Source organism: Petaurus breviceps, unplaced genomic scaffold, assembly GCF_028583685.1.
Source record: "Petaurus breviceps papuanus isolate PSGF00001 unplaced genomic scaffold, PetGlider_PUasm1.0 76, whole genome shotgun sequence".
In the NCBI taxonomy this organism is placed as follows: Eukaryota; Metazoa; Chordata; class Mammalia; order Diprotodontia; family Petauridae; genus Petaurus; species Petaurus breviceps.
In genome coordinates this window covers 27,732,578-27,752,094 of record NW_027186473.1, presented here as the reverse complement: position 1 = coordinate 27,752,094, position 19,517 = coordinate 27,732,578, and the positions used below count along the sequence as shown (strand labels likewise).

The 19,517-nt window shown below is 37.8% G+C and overlaps 1 protein-coding gene across 2 annotated transcripts in view; it reads left to right on the top strand.

Moving 5' to 3' along the window:
* LOC138175061 (UDP-glucuronosyltransferase 2A1-like) overlaps positions 1-19,517 on the top strand; it is a 23,850-nt gene extending 4,333 nt beyond the window's left edge. The window contains exons 1-6 of one of the 2 annotated variants that reach the window (XM_069105349.1): positions 1,407-2,165; positions 10,207-10,355; positions 14,581-14,712; positions 14,949-15,036; positions 16,714-16,933; positions 18,931-19,517. In XM_069105349.1, the coding sequence (XP_068961450.1) occupies positions 1,442-2,165; positions 10,207-10,355; positions 14,581-14,712; positions 14,949-15,036; positions 16,714-16,933; positions 18,931-19,210 (1,593 nt within the window). In that variant the 5' untranslated portion in view covers positions 1,407-1,441 and the 3' untranslated portion in view covers positions 19,211-19,517. Of the gene's footprint in view, positions 1-1,406; positions 2,166-10,206; positions 10,356-14,580; positions 14,713-14,948; positions 15,037-16,713; positions 16,934-18,930 lie in introns of those variants that run through there. The other variant, XM_069105350.1, reaches the window with a different exon arrangement.

Sequence of the window (19,517 nt, the reverse complement as noted above, 5' to 3'; positions counted from 1 at the left end):
GGTGGGAAATGGCAGAAGGCTACCTGGATATGACACAATGGAGGGCTAGGCTACTTAAAGGGTGTCTTGGGGAAGTGAAAACTTCTCAGGAAGTTTGGATTGTTAACTGCCCTCTTCCTCCTCCATTGTTGCTGTCAATCAGCAGCAAGCCCTATCAGGAGTCTTTTGACCCCGACCTTCAGGTTTTTATCTGTTTTCCTGCCAGAGTCTGGGCCCTTCCTCTCAGCCAGTGGGAGCCAGGGACAGACCAACGTCAGTCCCCTAACCAATGGGAGTGAGAGAAAATGGGGGAAATATGACCTTGTTGTGTTAGGGTTTAAAAACTTCATTCTCCATACCTTTGGTTCTTCCACCAAGTATTTAAGGTCATTCTGTGTTTATATGCATTAACAGAATGTCATTTTCAACCTTCCTGTCATTTTGAAGCACCCACAAAACAAGGCTCCAATTCTTTAGGGGTGCAACCAAAAAGGGGTGCCTGATATATTAGATCCAGTGAAGGCCTTGGGCAGAGCCAATGGAACAAGAAAAACTAGTATGAATGTTTCAAACAACGTAAGGAACAACTACTCAGACCACCCTATGTGGAAGGGCAGATGCCCTTTGGAATCATGGAAAAATGCCTGTAAGCCCAGTAAAATAAAGACAAACCTCAAACAATTCTGGCAGAATGTCAGGTACAGCTAGAGCAGGAGATTATTATTAATTAGATCACACGGGATGTGGGGGAAAGGCTATTCCCAAATATTAGATACTAGGTCATTGTGCATGAACTCAAGCCCATGATAATCAAGGGAAGACGATCAAGTCCAAGCCTTAAAGGCAACAAGGGTGGAAGGAATTCAAAGAAAAAGTTTCCAACAAGATCTCCCCCAGTGGTATCAGAAAATAGCCTTCAATGGGCCCCAGTAGCTCTAACCCAATAACAAATACAGAGGGATGGCCTAAAATTCAATCAACAATTTTTCTGGCATAGCAAGGAGCCAGTGCTAGTCAATTACTCCATCTGGACATAACAAGACAATGACAATCAAGGGACCTTCACCATTCATGCCCTTTGACTGTGAAACGTGCTACAGTAAAATATAAAAAAGGAAATGGAGTTATATTTTAAAATCTGACTAAGTGGAATCATTCAAAAGCCCATGAAGAATCCTCTTGTCTGAAGTGCCAACAAAGGTGAATGCTAACCTTTGTTTGAAATAAACGCTTTTGTGCGATTAGGCAAATGTCCCCTTTTGACACTAAAGCTCATGACATGGCTTTACCTCTTGCCAAATAAGCCTCCCTTCTGCCATGAATAACTGTGATTAAGGATTTACTTTTTACATGAGGACTTGAGAGATCCAAATTATAGTTTAACTTCTTCATACATTCCTTTCATGATATAACCCATAGCAGCGGATAGGAGGAAGCCAGTAGATGCAAAAAAAGCACAAGGATGAGATCTGAGAAGTGGGCTGCAGCTCTTTGGCTGCTGCAGCTATTTTGCTTTCGCTGTGGGTCCTGTGGGAAGATCCTAGTGTGGCCAACAGAGTATAGTCACTGGATAAATATGGAGGTCATCCTGGATGAGCTGGCACAGAGGGGCCATGAGGTTACTGTGCTGACATCTACAGCTTCAGTTATTATTGATCCTTCCAAGCCATCTCTTCTCAACTTTGAGGTTTATCCTGTGCCATTCACTAAAGAAGATTTTCTTACTTTTGCTGACAAATTGATTAAGAAATGGGTGTATGACCTGTCAAGTCTCTACCCTTGGGAGTATGGGACAAAGATGCAAGATACGTTTTTTGAAACTTCAAAGTTTTTCAAGAAATTTTGTGAGAGTGTTGTTTTGAACAAGAAGGTTATGAAGAAATTGAAGGAAGCCAGATATGATGTTGTATTTTCAGATGCTCTTAATCTTTGTGGTGAGCTCATAGCTGAGATCCTTGGAATACCTACTGTCTATTCTCTGCGGTTCACTCTTGGCAATACCTATGAAAAACACTGTGGAGGACTCCCGTCCCCCCCTTCCTATGTGCCTGTGGCCTTGACAGAATTGACTGACAAGATGACATTCTTGGAGAGGGTGAAAAATATGCTTTTCTTCCTATATTTTGACTTTTGGTTTCAGCATTTTGATGTGAAGGACTGGGATCAATTTTACAGTGATGTGTTAGGTAAGCCTGGAGTTCCTTCATGGTTTACATGTCAGGAGCATATATCCACTCCACAATTGTTTCTATATCTAAAGGTAAATGGGCTGATGTTTAAAGTTATGAGGATTCTTTGTTTCCTTATTGCTGAAATGAGAAGGAATTTGTCTTTAACAGTATAATTTAGTTAACTATGAAACAGTTATATTTATATATATAGGGCTATATAGATATATAGCCCTATAATTGATACCTTGTGAGTCAAAGTTTGAGTATTTAAAGCAGAAAAATAGGTTTGTAGAAAGAAGACATAAGTATCATTATTCGGGGGAGGAGACTTTTTTTTTTTAATTTGATATTGGGCATTCCTATTTATGTGGCCTAAGCTCAGCTTACCCTGGACACTCGTGAGTCAGCGCCTTAGCTGACTGGCATGGAAGTGTTGACCTTCTCAGTTTTTTACAGGCTCAGGAAGGACCTGCAAAATGGATGGGGATAGTAAGAGGACTTGTGACACCACTAGTCCAGGAAACCCCCTCTAGCAGTGTCCCTTCTCCAGAACTTAGAAAGTTAGAGTCACCTAGAACAAAGTGACTTCTAGATTGAAGCAGCCTGTCTGTGGCAGAGGATCGTCTGGAGCACAGGGCTTCCAATCTTCAAGGCTGACTCTCTTCATACTGTTCAATATTTCCTACATTGTAAATGAGGAAAATTTGGCACCTGGCAGTCCTCAAACACCAAGAAAAAGAATGAGAAAACGATTTTACAAATGACAAGGTCAGGTTGTACTGGATATTGTTTAGAGTTCCTAACCATTTAGGAAAATAGGATTGTTCTTGAATGTCATGAAGCTAGGAGAGATGCCTTACCTGGGAGAAGCTAGTGGCTTAGCTCTTGCCCCTGAAGGAATAAATCAGGAATTTGGAGCAAGAATCACCATCAAACAGGGAAAAGAAAACTAACCCTTGGTAGAAGAGGTATATACTCAGAATTTCATAAACTTTGAAATAGGGAATGTTAGCTAACAACTTAGAATATGGTGCTCAAAGGTACAACCGTTTTTTATTTCACCCTTTAAACATTTAATATAGATCTTCAAATTCTAGAATTGCCATACTTCCATTTACAATTCACAAACAGAAGGTGTGGAATGGTTCCACCAACTGCTTAAGGCCATTCTGTGTGTGCATGCATTAAGAGAATGTCCTTTTCAGACTCCCTGGCATTTTAAATTATCCACCAAACATAACTCCAACTCTTTAGGGGTACAGTCAAAAAGGTTTCAGACAAATACTGCTTGCATCTTTGTCAGACACTCCCAAGGTGAGAGTCTTGGCAGCTCATATACGTACTCCTCAATCCATTTGTCAGAATAAGTAAGAAAATATTCTTTAGTGAATGGCACAGGATAAACCTCAAAGTTGAGAAGAGATGGCTTGGAAGGATCAATAATAACTGAAGCTGTAGATGTCAGCACAGTAACCTCATGGCCCCTCTGTGCCAGCTCATCCAGGATGGTCTTCATATTTATCCAGTGACTATACTCTGTAGGCCACACTAGGATCTTCCCTCAGAGCCCACAGTCATATCTAAAGTTAAATGGGTTGTTGTTTAAAGTTATGAGGATCCTTTGTTTACCTTTTGCTGAAAAAATGGAATTTGTCTTTCTCTGTAAGACTTAGTTAACTATGAAATAAAGGTAAGTGCCCTATAACTGATACTTTGAGAGCTAAAGTTTAAATATTTAAAGCAGAATAGCAGATTCATAGAAATAAGACCTAAGTTTAGTTTTGGGGGAAGAGGGTTGGGTGCCAGGTACTTGTTTTTTCTTTTTTGTTGTTTTTTAAATTTTGATGCTGGGTCTTTTTCTGTATATAGCCTAAACTTAAAGTACATTGGCCAGGGGTGGCCAGGTGGCTCAGTGAGTAAGACCACCAGCTCCAGAGTCAGGATGACCTGGGATCAAATCCAGGCTCAGATACTTACCCCCACACCCAGAAATAACTGGCCTTGTAACCTTGAGCAAGTTACTTAACCCCAATTGCTTATTAAAAAAAAAAAAAAGAAAGTACATTGGCGACTCATGAGCCAATGCATTTGCTGATTGACATGGAAGCCAATCATTTTGAAAACTCTTCTCCCCTTCCTATCATTTCTAGGTGACAAGAATCACATGAATGAAAGCTAGAAGATGAGAACATCGAGGGGAGAAACAAATACCTTAGAGTGACAGAACCTGCTGCATCTTAAGATGAATTAGGAAGGCTAAGGCAGGGCTGATTTTTTTAATTCAATTTTTAATTTATTAATTTGTTTGTTTCCTTTTAGTTTACAGGATCCAATTCCACAATTCCTTGAATTTCACATTTTGTCCCCCTCCTTCCCCTCCCCCTCCCATGGCATCTTATAATCAAGTATAGGATCTGTAAATACTTTCACATTATACAATGGTCAGGTTATAAGGATGGATTATACCAGCTGGAATGAAAAATGGTAAAGAGGACATAAAATCAAATAAGAGAACGAAAAAGATCAGGTATTTTGCTTCCACCTGGATATAAATTTAGTTCTTTCTAGTTCTTTCTCTGGATGCAAGTTTTTCTCTCCATCATGCGTCTTTTGGGATTGACTTATATCCCTGCATTGTTGAGAAGAGTCCAGTCTATCAAAGTTGGTCATCACACATACGTTGTGTCTGTAATTGTGTACAAATTCCTCCTGGTTCTACTCTTCTCACTCAGCATCAGTTCTTTTAAGCCTCTCCAGGTAAATATGAAGACCGCCTGCTCCCTGTTTCTTATAGCGCAATAATATTCCATAATATGCATATACCACAACTTGTTCAGCCATTCCCCAATTGATGGACAGTCCCTTAATTTCCAATTCTTTGCCACAACAAAAAGAGCTGCTATAAACATTTTTGTACATATGGGTCTTTCTCCCATTTCTATGATCTCTTTGGGATATAACCCTAGGAGTGGTATTGCTGGATCAAAGGGTATGAAAGTATTTATAGCCCTTTGGGCATAGTTCCAGATTGTTTTCCAGAAAGGCTGGATCAGTTCACAACTCCACCAACAATGCATTAGTGTTCCAGTTTGCCCACATCCTCTCCAGCATTTGTCATTTTCCTGTTTTGTCATCTTAGCCAATCTAACTGGTGAGATGTGGTACCTCAGAGTTGTTTTGATTTGCATTTCTCTAATCAATAGTGAATTAGAGCATTTCTTCATGTGCTTATAGATAGCTTTAATTTCTTTCTCTGAAAACTGCCTGTTCATATCCTTTGACCATTTATCAATTGGGGAATGACTTGTATTCTTATAAATTTGACTCAGTTCTCTGTATATTTTAGAGATGAGTCCTTTGTAAGAGACATAGGTTGTAAAGGTTCTTTCCCAATTTCCCACCTCCCTCCTAATCTTGGTTACATTGGCTTTATTTGTACAGAAACTTTTCAACTTCATGTAGTCAAAATTATCCATTTTACATTTTATAATGTTCTCTAATTCCTGTTTTGTCATAAAGTCATTCCCTCTCCACAAGTCTGATAGGTAAACTATTCCTTGTTTTAGCAGACTGCTTACAGTATCAACCTTTATACCTAGATCATGAACCCATTTAGACTTGATTTTGGTATATGGTGTTAGATAATGGTCTATGTCCAGTTTCTGCCATACTATATTCCAGTTTTCCCAGCAGTTTTTGTCAAATAGTGAGTTCTTATCCCAAAAACCAGGGTCTGGGGGTTTATCAAACAATACATTACTGTAGTCGTTGACTTCTAAATCTCGTGTGCCTAATCTATTCCATTGATCCACTCCTCTATTCCTAAGCCAGTACCAAGTAGTTTTGATGACTGCTGCTTTATAGTACAGATTGAAATCTGGTAAAGCTAGTCCACCTTCCCTAGCATTTTTTTTTCATTAATTCCCTTGATATTCTGGACCGTTTATTCTTCCAGATGAATTTTGTTACTATTTTTTCTAACTCTATAAAGTAGTTTTTTGGTAAATTAATTGGTATGGCACTAAATATATAATTTAATTTAGGTAAAATTGTCATTTTTATTATATTAGCTCGACCCAGCCATGAGCAATTGATATTTTTCCAATTAGTTAGATCTGACTTTATTTGTGTGAAAAGTGTTTTGTAGTTATGATCATACAGGTCCTGGGTTTGTTTTGGCAGGTAGATTCCCAAATATTTTATAATGTCTACAGTAACTTTAAATGGGATTTCTCTTTCTACTTCTTGCTGTTGAATTTCATTGGAAATATATAGGAATGCCGAGGATTTATGTGGGTTTATTTTATATCCTGCAACTTTGCCAAATTTATTTATTGTCTCAAGCAGTTTTTTACTTGATTCTCTAGGATTCTCTAAGTATATCATCATATCATCTGCGAAGAGTGATAGCTTGGTCTCTTCTTTGCCTAACTTGATTCCTTTGATTTCTTTTTCTTCTCTAATTGCTACTGCTAACATTTCTAGTACCAGATTGAATAAGAGGGGTGATAGTGGACACCCTTGTTTCACCCCTGATCTTATGGGAAATGCTTCCAGCTTCTCCCCATTGCATATAATACTTGCTGATGGCTTTAAATAGATGCTACCTATTATTTTAAGGAAGGCTCCATTTATTCCTATACTTTCTAATGTTTTTAATAGGAATGGATGTTGTATTTTGTCAAAAGCCATTTCTGCATCTATTGAGATGATCATGTGGTTTCTGCTAGTTTTATTGTTGATATGATCAATTATACTGATGGTTTTCCTAATATTAAACCATCCTTGCATTCCTGGAATAAATCCTACCTGATCAAAGTGTATTATTCTTGAGATAAGTTGCTGTAGTCTTTTGGCTAGTATTTTATTTAGAATTTTTGCGTCTATATTCATGAGGGAGATTGGTCTGTAATTTTCTTTCTCTGTTTTATCTCTTCCTGATTTATGTATCAGTACCATATTTGTGTCATAAAAAGAATTTGGTAGGACTCCTTCTTCACTAATTTTCCCAAATAATTTGTAGAGTATTGGAATCAATTGTTCTTTAAATGTTTGATAGAATTCACTTGTGAATCCATCTGGCCCTGGAGATTTTTTCCTAGGGAGGTGACTGATGGCTTGTTCAATTTCTTTTTCTGAGATGGGATTATTTAAGTAATTTACTTCCTCTTCAGTTAATCTGGGCAACTTGTATGTTTCGAAATATTCATCCATTTCCCCAAGATTGTCAAATTTATGTGCATACAATTGGGAAAAATAATTCCCAATTATTGTTTTGATTTCCTCTTCATTGGAGGTAGATTCACCCTTTTCATTTTTGATACTCATAACTTGGTTTTCTTCTTTCGTTTTTTTATCATATTGACTAAGGGTCTATCAATTTTGTTGGTTTTTTCATAAAACCAGCTCTTGGTTTTATTTATTAGTTCAATAGTTTTCTTAATTTTGATTTTATTAATCTCTCCTTTAGTCTTCAATATTTCTAGTTTAGTATTTAATTGGGGATTTTGAATTTGTTCTTTTTCTAGGTTTTTTAATTGCATGCCCAATTCGTTGAGCTCCCTTTTCTCTAATTTAATCATGTATGCACTAAGGGATATAAAACTTCCCCTAAGAACTGCCTTTAATGCATCCCACAGATTTTGGTATGTTGTCTCATTATTATCATTCTCTTGAATGAAATTACTGATTGTTTCTATAATTTCTTGTTTGACCCACTCATTCTTTAGGATCAAATTGTTTAATTTCTAGTTAGTTTTTAGTCTGTCTTTCCCTGGCCCTTTATTGCATCATGATCTGAGAATGATGCGTTTAATATTTCTGCCTTACTGCATAGAATTGTGAGGTTTTTATGCCCTAGAACATGGTAAATTTTTGAATATGTGCCATGAACTGCTGAGAAGAAAGTATATTCCTTTTTATCCCCATTCAGTTTTCTCCAGAGATCTATCATACCTATCCTCTCTAAAATCCTGTTCTCCTCCTTAACTTCTTTCTTGTTTATTTTGAGGTTGGATTTATCAAGTTCAGATAGGGGGAGATTAAAGTCTCCCACTAGTATAGTTTTGCAATCTATTTCTTCCTCTAATTCCTTTACCTTCACCTCTAGGAATTTGGATGCTACACCACTTGGTGCATATATGTTAAGTAGTGATATTGCTTCATTCTTGATGGTGCCTTTTAACAGGATATAGTTTCCTTCCTTATCTCTTTTAATTAGGTCAATTTTTGCATTTGCTTTATCTGAGATAAGGATTGCTACCCCTGCTTTTTTTACTTTAGCTGAGGCATGATATATTTTACTCCAACCTTTTACCTTTACCTTGTGTGTATCTCTCTGTTTCAAATGTGTTTCTTGTAAACAGCATATTGTAGGATTATGATTTCTAATCCATTCTGCTATCCATCTCCATTTTATAGGAGAGTTCATTCCATTCACATTTACAGTTATGATTGTTATCTGTTTCTTTCCCCTCATCCTATTCCTGCCCCTGTTAATGTTTGTATTTTCCCTCCCTTCTCCCTTCCCCCCCTTAATAGTTTTCCTTTTGACCACCGCCTCCCTCAGTGTTCCCTTTTTGGCCCCCCTCCCTTTTCCTCCCCTTTTCCCCTTACTACTTCCCTCCCTACAAATCACTCCCACCCCCCTTTTGTAACCCTTTCCCCCTCCTACTGCCTGTAGGATATTGTTATACTTAATGAGGTATGCTATTTTTTCTTCGCATCAAGAATGACAGGAACAGATCTCATGCGAAGCTCCTCTCCCTCCCCTCTTTCCCTCTAAAATGATGTGTGTTCTCCTTGTTTACCTTTCTAAGTCACTGTTGCTTCTCGTAATTGGAGGTTGAATTTTCCATTGAGTTCTGGCTTTTTTATCAAGAAGGTCTGGAACTCTGTTATATCATTGAATGACCATCTCTTTGCCTGGAAGAATATGCTCAGTCTCGCTGGGTATGTGATCCTTGGTTGTAATCCGAGCTGTTTTGCCTTCCTGAAAATTGTATTCCACTGCCTCCGATCTTTCAGTGTGGAGGCTGACAAATCCTGTGCAATCCTCACTGTGTACCCTCGATATTTGAATTGTTTCTTTCTGGCCGCTTGAAGTATTTTCTCTTTTATCTGGTAGTTCTGGAGTTTGGCCACAACATTTCGAGGATTTTTCAGTTTGGGATCTCTTACAGCAGGTGTCCGGTGGATTCTGTCAATTTCTATTTTCCCCTCAGGTTCTAGTATCTCAGAGCAGTTTTCCTTAACGAGCTCTTGGAGAATGTTTTCCGGGCTCATTTTTTCATCATAATTTTCTGGTAGGCCTATGATTCTGGCAGGGCTGATTAATGGAAGGTCTTGAATGACATTTGAGAATTATATGTGATTTGACAAGACCCCAGTAGTGTGAGGTACATCAATTTCTATAGTGACTGTAAATATTGGTTTGGATCTTGCTCATTTTTCTTACCATTTATGGAATATTCTGGATTTCCATTATCCTAATGAGCAAAAGTGATTATGCATATCACCCTGACAAAATTTGTTTGGATGAGTTCTTTGCTTTTCTTTTTTCCATGTGAAGTCAATAAGTATTTAGTAAACCAGGCACTGTGCTAGGTCTGGGGACACAAAGAAAGGCAAAAGCAAGCTCAGTAGTCAAGGAGCTCACGGTTTAACGGGGAAGACGTGACAGGCAGACGACTGTACACATGCAGGATGGGTTGAACGTAATCTCAGAGAGAGGCGCTAGCATTAAGAAGGATGAGAAAGGCGTCTTTTGAGCGCCGTGAGACCCTAGAAGTTCAGAGGCCTTCCTAGGACACAGGATCTTCTGTTAAGCTTAGAGTATGGTTTTCTTATTAATCTATTTTGATAATTTTTTTAATGACTGGTTTCCTTTATTAACCTATGTATTTTGTTTTATGCATTTAAAAACACTCTTGTGAGCAAGAATCCACACAGTATTTCACCAAACTGACAAAGGGGTTCATGACACATGCAAGGCTAAGAATCCTTGGCCTGGAAGTTTGAGCTGTCCATGACATGTCCTTCTTTCTTTTTTGCTTAGGAAGACCCACTACATCATGTGAAATCATGGGAAAAGCTGAAATTTGGCTGATTCGAACATACTGGGATTTTGAATTTCCTCGTCCATACTTGCCAAATTTTGAGTTTGTTGGAGGACTCCACTGTAAGCCTGCCAAGCCTCTTCCTGAGGTAAACCTATCAGGTGGTTTCCAAGTTTTAACATCCTACAAAGATGTCCTCTTTTCTGTACACAAAGGCAAGGAGGGTTAAAGAGATTATAAGCATTTTTAATAACTACTATGGCCAGACATTGCTTAATGCTTTACAAATATTATGTCCTTTTATCCTCAAATTCTGGAAAGTAGGAGCCAGTACCATTCCTATTTTACAGTGGAAGAAACTAAAAAGGATAGAGATGAAGTGACTTGCCCAGGGTCACACAGCTAGCAAGGTCTGGGGTCAAGTTTGAACTCTGGACTTCCTGACTCTAGGCCTAACCCTCTATCTATATACCACCAGATGCCCCATGGGCAGTGACTCTGAGCTGGGACTCTGGAGTCCCAGATCTAGTTGTTCATTTATCACTATCTCACTATGTATTTTCAGGCATAGATTTCTCATTTTCTTTGTAATGTGTATGTATTGCAATTATGGAGACAACGAAATTGAAAGTTTAATTCCTCCCTTCTCCTAAATAGAGAAGGGAAGGTTTTGGATTCTAGATGTAGCTATTGTGGACAGACATGACTTGTTGATTTTATTTTTCATAATATAGGTGTTCTTAAAGGATTTTGGTGTAGGTGGGAAGTGGAAGATTATAGTAGAATTATGATGTTTTTAAAAAGCAATATAGTAAGTATAACAGTCAAGTTTTGAATGAATAAATCAATCAAATCATCCTTCCCCATTTGAACTGTGATGAGATGCCATGCTCTGATACATTTGAATTATCCTCATTCAGGAGCAGCTAGGTGAATAGAGTACCGTCCCTGGAGTCAGGAGGACCTGAGTTCAAATCCAGCGTCAGACACTTAACACAAAAACTAGTTGTGTAACCTTGAGCAAGTCACTTAACCCCAATTGCTCTCCAAAGAGCAAAAACTTTAAAAATTAAATAAATTATGGCCATTTAAATTAAATGATACGATTTTATACTCATATATTTATCAGGTTTTCTTTAATTGTGCACAAGACCTAAACACCTCCATACATAAAATAATAATGATAAAAACAACAATGAGAAATCCTGGCATTTATATAGCCTCTACTATGTGCCAGCATCAGTGCTAAGTGCTTTACAAATATTGTCTCATTTGATTTTCACAATACCCCTGGAAATCAGGTGCTATCACTATCCCCATTTTATAGATGGGGAAACTGAGGCAGACACCCAAGGACACAGAGCTAATGTCTGAGGATGGATTTGAAATTAAGTCTTCTGGACTTCAGATCTATTGTTCCAACCACTACAACACCTGTTTTGATTGGCTCAGACACTTGGTCACACTCTGTGTGTCTTCTATAAAATAGAAATCCAGTTCAGAAGACAAGACTTGAGTGGTGGCAGAGAGGAGGAAGAACCACATCCGAGGAGTCATCTCTTGAAGAGAAAGAGAATGCCTTGCCTTAGATCTCCTCCTGACCATTTTAGACTAGAGAAGTACTTTGTGAGCCTCAGAGGGTCTAAAGGATTTTGGACTTCCCTTCATGACCCTGGCAGCGTCCCCAGATCAAATGATATTAGTGTCTACACTGAGAGTCAAGGACAGACTTTACAGAGATTGAAGGTTCTACACAAAGCTCAAGGGAAAAACCAATAAAAACCTATACCATATTTAAGGGAAACATCTGAATGTTCCAGAAACCCAAAGGGTTTCCAGAACTGTAACAACAGGAGCTCTTTAAATTTCAGACCACCTTCTCTTGGACTTTATATATAATTGGTAGGTTATAAAGCACATGAAGGTGAGAAATGAAGTCTAGGAAAGCAGACAGAGGTTAAATTGTGAAAGACTTTGAATATCAAAGTACAACATTTTCATTTTATTTTAGAGGAACTAGGAAGCCAATAGAATAATAACAGTCAAATCTCTGTTACAGGAATATCATTTCCTTTTCTGAAAATGGATTAATTAGACAGGAGGGAGACTAGAAAAGGGAACACCATTGGCAGTAGTTAAGATAGGACCTGATAAGGACCTGAACTAGATTGGTGGATCTAGGAGAGGAGAGAAGGAAAAGATGGAAAGCTTGATATAAAGCAAGAATTGAGGAGACTTGGCAACTAATCGAGTATGGGTGAGTGAGGGACAGTGAGAAATGAAGGAAAATGGGAAGTCATTCAAAGTAGCATATGCCCCAACTAATTTAGATTGAAAAAAAAAAGACATATAAAAGAGATAAGGGAGCAGGTAATAGGATCATAGGCAAGTATAAAAGGACAGCATAACATGGGATAATATCAGAAATACTAAAACTCAGAATAAATTACAGTTACCCAGAATTATAAGAATTAACAAAAAGAGATAGAACTACTGCTTGAAGTGCATAGGACAATGATGACTGACCAAAGAGAGGAGAAAAGTGCTTATTTTTAATTTGCTCTTATTCACTCTGCCAAGAAGAATGATCTATGAAGTTTCCAAAAGCACAAAACAAATGATTTACCCAGGGTAACATGGTTAGGAAATATCAAAGGCAGAACTTAAGCTGAAGGCTTAATTCTTTAAATGGCTCTTCCTGCTATATACTTTTTACTATGCTATGCTGAAATGAAAGTCACCATAAGTAGTTTTGAACTTTGCCTGTGAGACATCTTCATGTGCATGGAGAATATCCACCATGATTCTGACAATACTCTGTTTGACCCTGCTACTCCCCCAGGACCCTATAAACCTATCCTTTTGGCCTTGACTGAGGGAGAACCATATGCTACATGTAGAATGGGTATGTATAGAATATCTCCAAAGGTAAATGATCTCAAATGTAATACAAACCAGAGAGAGCAAAGGTAGTTAATATCCTAATCACTGGTGACTTTTAACTCCTGGCCACTTTGTATATTTAAGAAAGATACACAGTGAAACTGTGAAACAAGATTAATTTTATGGGCCACAAATTTAACTTCAGTCTCCCCCCTCTATAGGAAGAGGCTTTTAATTTTTTTTAATATATTTTGAAGTCATCAAAAATCTATTTTCTCTCTCACCTAAATTTCCCCCTTATAAAAAGAAAAACAAGTCCCTTGTAACAACATGCACAGTCAAACAAAACAAATCCCTCACTTTGGCTGTGTTCAAAAACTATATTTTTCAATGTATACCCAGAGTCCTCCATATCTATAGCAGGAGGTTGATAGTGTGTCTGATCACTTGTCCTCTGCAGTCCTGATTGGTCATTCTATTGATCAGAATACTTTGCCTTTACAAGGCAAAGTTATAGCATATAACTTTGATATGTTATAGCATAAATTGTTTTCCTGACTTACTTTATTGTCCCGCAATTCTTCTGTCTTCCCAAATTTCTTTGAAATCACCGTCTTCATCAATTCTTATATAACAATAATATTCCATTTTTTACACACATACCCGTAATTTGTTCAGCCATTCTTTAATTTATTGGTACCCCCTTTAGTTTGCAGTTCTTTGCAGAAAAGTGCTGTGTAGAAGGAGTTATCAACCTCTTTTGGTGTTGTAAGTCCTTTTTGGCAGCCTGGTGAAGCCAATTAATCCCCTATCTGAATAATGTTTTTAAATACATAAAATAAAATGCATATAAAAATACATAGAATTGCAAAGAATCCAATTTTATTAAAGTACAGTTGTTAGCTGGGTGTTGTGACACATGCCATTAATCTCTGCTACAGGGAAAGCTGAAGTCTAGTGGGTCACCTGAGTTCAAGAATTCTTGGTGTCCATAATAGGTCTGGTACCAATATGGGAGAGCCACAAGGCTACCTAAGGAAGGGCAAATTGGTCCAGGTGTGAAATAGAAATTGTCAATACTCTAGTATCCATCAGTAGTGCAATTGGCCTATTAGTGACCATTATACTTTTAACCTGAACAAAATAGATAGAACTTCTCTCTTTCTCTGTATATGTGGTTATCAAAATATATTTTAAAATACACGTCCATAAACCATACATTAAACCCCCTGCTCTGTAACCCCATCTTTTTTAAATTTTATTGTGATTGTTTTTAAAGTCACAGTTTTAGTCATGAGTCAGTCACTGTGTATGTACATTAGTTTCAAGAATCCAGTTCAAATTTCCCCTCTCCATGAAGTACTTCCTATTCCATCTAACCAGAAATATTTTCTCCCTCCTTAGGTTTCTGATAGTCTTGTTTAGAATTCTACCTTATATTTTTATGCTCTTTTTCTCCATCCGATAGATATTAAATCTCTTCTTTTCAGGAAATGGAAAAATTTGTCCAGAGCTCTGGGGAACATGGTATTGTGATATTTTCTCTTGGGTCAATGGTTACTAACCTAACTGAAGAAAAGAGTAACCTGATTGCTGCAGCTCTGGCCCAGATTCCACAGAAGGTAAGAAAAAGGAAACAAGCTTCTTCTGCTGCCTTGGTCTATTTGAAATTTAGAAAGAGGTTCTGCTAAGGATAAATATAAAATATGCTTTAAAAGTACTGATTGCCTGCTTTCTCTGGGCCTTATTTTCTTCAGTTATAAAGGACAGGGTTGGACTAGATTCTCATTAAAGGTCCTTCTGATTTTAGAGTTTTATGATTCTACTCACATTACATTTTTTCCTTTTATTTTAAAAGGTTCTATGGCGATACAAAGGAAAGAAGCCAGACACATTAGGTCCAAATACCAGAATCTATGATTGGATTCCCCAGAATGATCTTCTTGGTGAGACTATGAATTAGAAATATTGAAATTTTTGGAAATTTGTATACAAAATTAAATCTTATCTTCTTGGTTCTCTTCCATTGTGGAGAGGGAAAGGGAGAGGGAAAAAAGAGAGGGGGGGAGAGAGAGAGAGAAAGAGAAGAATGGAAAGAGAGAGGGAGAGACAGAGTTTTGTCTGTTATACAAATGTCATTGTCAATATGGAACATTTTTCCAAGTGAAGAATTGATGAAAATTCTCCATGCCAAGAAATTAAGTGGTTTATTTTATGAAATGTTTCCAATTAAGAGAATTGAGAGAAAAGGTAATGTATACTGGAGAGATTTGGAATTTGGGAGACGTAGGTTCAAATTTGGTCTCTGACACTTATTAGTTTTGTGTCTCTGGACTAATGACTTAACATTATGAGCCTTAAGCAACTTTATGATTAAGCAATAAAAAGGTCCTTATCATTGGTCTTTGATATTGTATCTAGGTTAATTCAAGGACAGTGTATTGACTTATGGGATTATGAAAAAATCCTGAATGAATTAAGTTACATATTCATTCTTGATCAAAGTTATCAGTGACACCTAAAAAGCCCAAAGTACTCTAAAAGAATTGAAATAATTCATCAGACCAACAGAAGATAGCAAATTAAAAACAAAGTAGTCATAAAACTCAGCAAACCTTTCCCAGGTGTTTCCTTACTCTTACTAACAAAGGGGGAAAAGATTCTTGTCTTTCTTAAAACAGATATTTTATGCTTTTAAAAACACAATTCTGATAAGGATGACATAGGTTTAACTAGACTGCCAAGAGAACCATGACCAAAAGAAAAATGATTAAGAACCTCTATAGGGGCTGTTTGGTGGCTCAGTGAATAGAGCACCCACCCTAGAGTCAGCAGGACCTGATTTCAAATCTAGCCTCAGACACTTAACCCTTACAAATCATTTTAACTTGGGCAAGTCACTTAACCCCAATTCCCTGCTCTCCCCACTCCAGAAAGAAAAAAAAAAAGACAGGATGTGTATAATGAGAGGTTCAGTTCCTTCTGGAAAAATTACTCTAAGAATTAAGGCTATGAATTCTTTCCACATTCTCAGCCATCTCAAATAGGAGGGTGGGGGGGTTGATAAATTATGAGACGTTCACAACAAACAGAGAAGAAAAAGATCTGGTAAAGTTTCAACTTGGGTCCTTACTTAGGTTTGAAATGACAACTAAGAAATAAGTTCATTAAAGTGAGAGAAAGTTGAAAGTCACCTGCTTTGTGTGTTGGTGTTATTGTAATCAGAAAAATAGAGGGGAGTAGGTTTCCATAGAAATAGTCTATCAGGGAAATCCCTGAAAAGGAAATGCCACTGTTTGAGTGCTCTCCTGAAAAAGAAGCCTGTCTTCCCTAGTTGCCTCTGTGCACATTTTTTTAAGTATTAAATAAATGGAGCGATATAAGATTTTTTGTGGTCCACCTTCAGTTCCTTTGCTTGCTAATCATAACTGTAGCCAGAGACCAACATGTAAACACCAGCTCATGTTCTTTCCTAACATGTTCAAAGTTCCAAAGTGATCCCATTTTTATGACAATTTGTTCCATTAATAGCACTGCCTGAATTATACTGTCCTTCAGTCTTCTCTTTCTAAATCCGTCATAACTTAATTAAACTGACCATTTTCCTTCCATGTCTGTCCTAGGTCACCCCAAAACCAAGGCTTTTATCACTCATGGGGGAACCAATGGGATCTATGAAGCTATCTATCATGGAATTCCCATGGTAGGTGTGCCCATATTTGCTGATCAGCCTGATAACATCGCTCACATGAAGGCGAAGGGAGCAGCTGTTGAAGTGGACTTTCATAAGATGACAGCGGCAGAGATGCTTAACGCTTTGAAGACAGTCATCAACAATCCCTCGTGAGTATCCTGATTCACTGCTTTCTTTTTTTTATTTTTTGGTCTTTATTAGTTTGTTTGTTTACTTTTAGTTTACAAGATTCAGTTCCACAATTCTGTGAGTTTCAAATTTTCTCTCCTACCCTCCTCTTCCTCTTCCCCCTTCCCCAATTCACTGCTTTCTTGCCACTGATAACTGTACCTAACAGTACTGGGAATTGGTAGAGTGAAACAAACATTTGGGGTCAAAGGACCAGTTTGAATCTTAGTAGAATACTCAGCCTGGAATCACGAGTTCAAATCTGGTCTCAGATATTTACTACCTATGTGACCCTGGACAAGTAACTTCACCCTCTTTGCCTCAGTTTCCTCACCTGTAAAGTGAGCTGAAGAAGGAAATGATACCATTCCAGTATCTTCGCCAAGAAAACCACAAATGGGGTCACAGAGAGTGGGATGTGACTGAAATGATTGAACAACAACCTGTGTAACATAGGACCAATCATTTCACCTCTCTTAGGAGGCTGGATTAGATAGCCTCTCAGATTTAGAGGGGACCCTAAATGTATGATCTACAATACTATAAATTAAATGTAACATTTCAAAGCCTTTATTTTTGTTTGCTAATCTTGCTTTTCTCTTCTTTTTCTTTTTTGAAAATTGTCTCCCTGTCTTGTTCAGGCCAGAAGTATAGTGGCCTCTCAAGGATTAACCCCATTGCTAATTAGCATGAAAGTTTGACACAATCTAATTCTATCCTTGTCCAGTTCTTCCCTTCTTAAACAGCTCAGTGGTGCCCTGTTCCCAAGGACTTACCATACTGATGCTTACCAATCCATAAAAGCCCCAGACTGAACTGTCTTCTGGATTGAGTTTTTGATATGTCACAAAGGTGCTAAGCACCTGAGACATGCCACTTATCATCCTCCTCCTTGGATGTGATTGGCTTCCTACTTGCTTATATGGTAACGATTGTCTTCATAGTATCTAAATGCTGCTTGTTTTGCTGCCAAATGTTGGGCGAAACAGGAAAGAGACAAAAGAGGGCACAATTTCCTCAAATATTTAATGCAGATTGGCTTTGACCCTTTTGCAGCTCAGAATTCCCAGACTGCATTGATCCCCCACCCTAAGCCTCTCCAGTAGAAGGGACTACAGGTGTGCCCTGCTGTGCCTGGCTTCAAAGAGCTTATTTTCAATGAAGTAAGATGATATCTGAAAGGCAGCTATCACATTTGGCCACCTATTTCCCTTTACATCATGCTACTTAATCTCTCTATAAGATGTTTATAGAACATTACACATAATATCCACTTAAGAAGTGTTTGGTAAATAGAATTAATGAAAATCATGCTGGGTCATAATTTTTTTAAAACTACTATTTGAAACAAAGGTTTTCAAATATAATACCTTCTTCAGTACTTCAGGGAAGCAATAACCTTATTGTCTCTTCACAAGTGAAACTCACAACTTTGGCAATGTCTCAGCCTACTTACTAGTCATATCTTTCCATACACATCATCCACAGACCATCTACTCAACCCAATGGAAGAGTCCTATTAGGTTTTTTGATATTTTGTGGATACTAGTACAAGGCTGAAGCTGTTCCCCTGCTCTCTGGTCCTCTTAACCTTTGTAATGGTTCCCATATGATTAGAAAAGGAGATTGCCCAGTTCTATGCCCCTGAGGAATTTCCACATATGATTCATAAAACAGATGCTCTAGGGAAAAAAAAAAAGAACTTCATTAGTAAATACCAAGGATCCTATTTTCTGTTTTGCAACATTTGATGAAAGAGAATAAATTCTTTCAGTTTCAGACAGGAAGTCATATGGCTCACAGTTCACCTCCCTTGTTTCTTTTTAATAAAGGATAACTATGTGGCTGGATTAGAAAGATGCTCAGTGGCCTTGAACAGCTTCAAATTCATCTGTCTGCTGGGTGACCCTTTTGTAGATATTCTAAGGGGGAAAAGTGACTTACTCTCTTCTGCTTTGTGTATGTGTTTCCATTTCAGATACAAAGAAAATGCTATGAGATTATCAAGAATTCACCATGACCAACCCGTGAAACCCCTAGACAGAGCTGTCTTCTGGATTGAGTTTGTGATGCGTCACAAAGGTGCTAAGCACCTGAAACCTGCTGCCCATGACCTTACCTGGTACCAGTACCATTCCTTGGACGTAATTGGCTTCCTACTTGCCTGTGTGGCAACTGTTGTCTTCATAGTCATCAAAAGCTGCTTGTTTTGCTGCCAGAAGTTGGGGAAAACAGGAAAGAAACAAAAGAGGGCATAATTTTCTCTGATACCTAAGGTTGAGGAGGGGGGGATTGAAGAAGTGAGGAAGGAACCTGGAAGATCTCCACTTTAGTATAATTTAATCTAGCTGCTATGTGATTTGAAACAAATTCCCCCTTTTCCCAATTCAACAATATTTTTATAACTATTATTGCATCAAAGCATTGTTAAGTCCTGAAGGAGATGGAAAGATAAGTTAGATAGTTCTTGTCCTTCATGATTTCACAAATAAAGAAAGATAAGACATGTACACAAATAATCAGAGTAGCAATTATAATACAATAAGACACATACCAAAAGAAGCA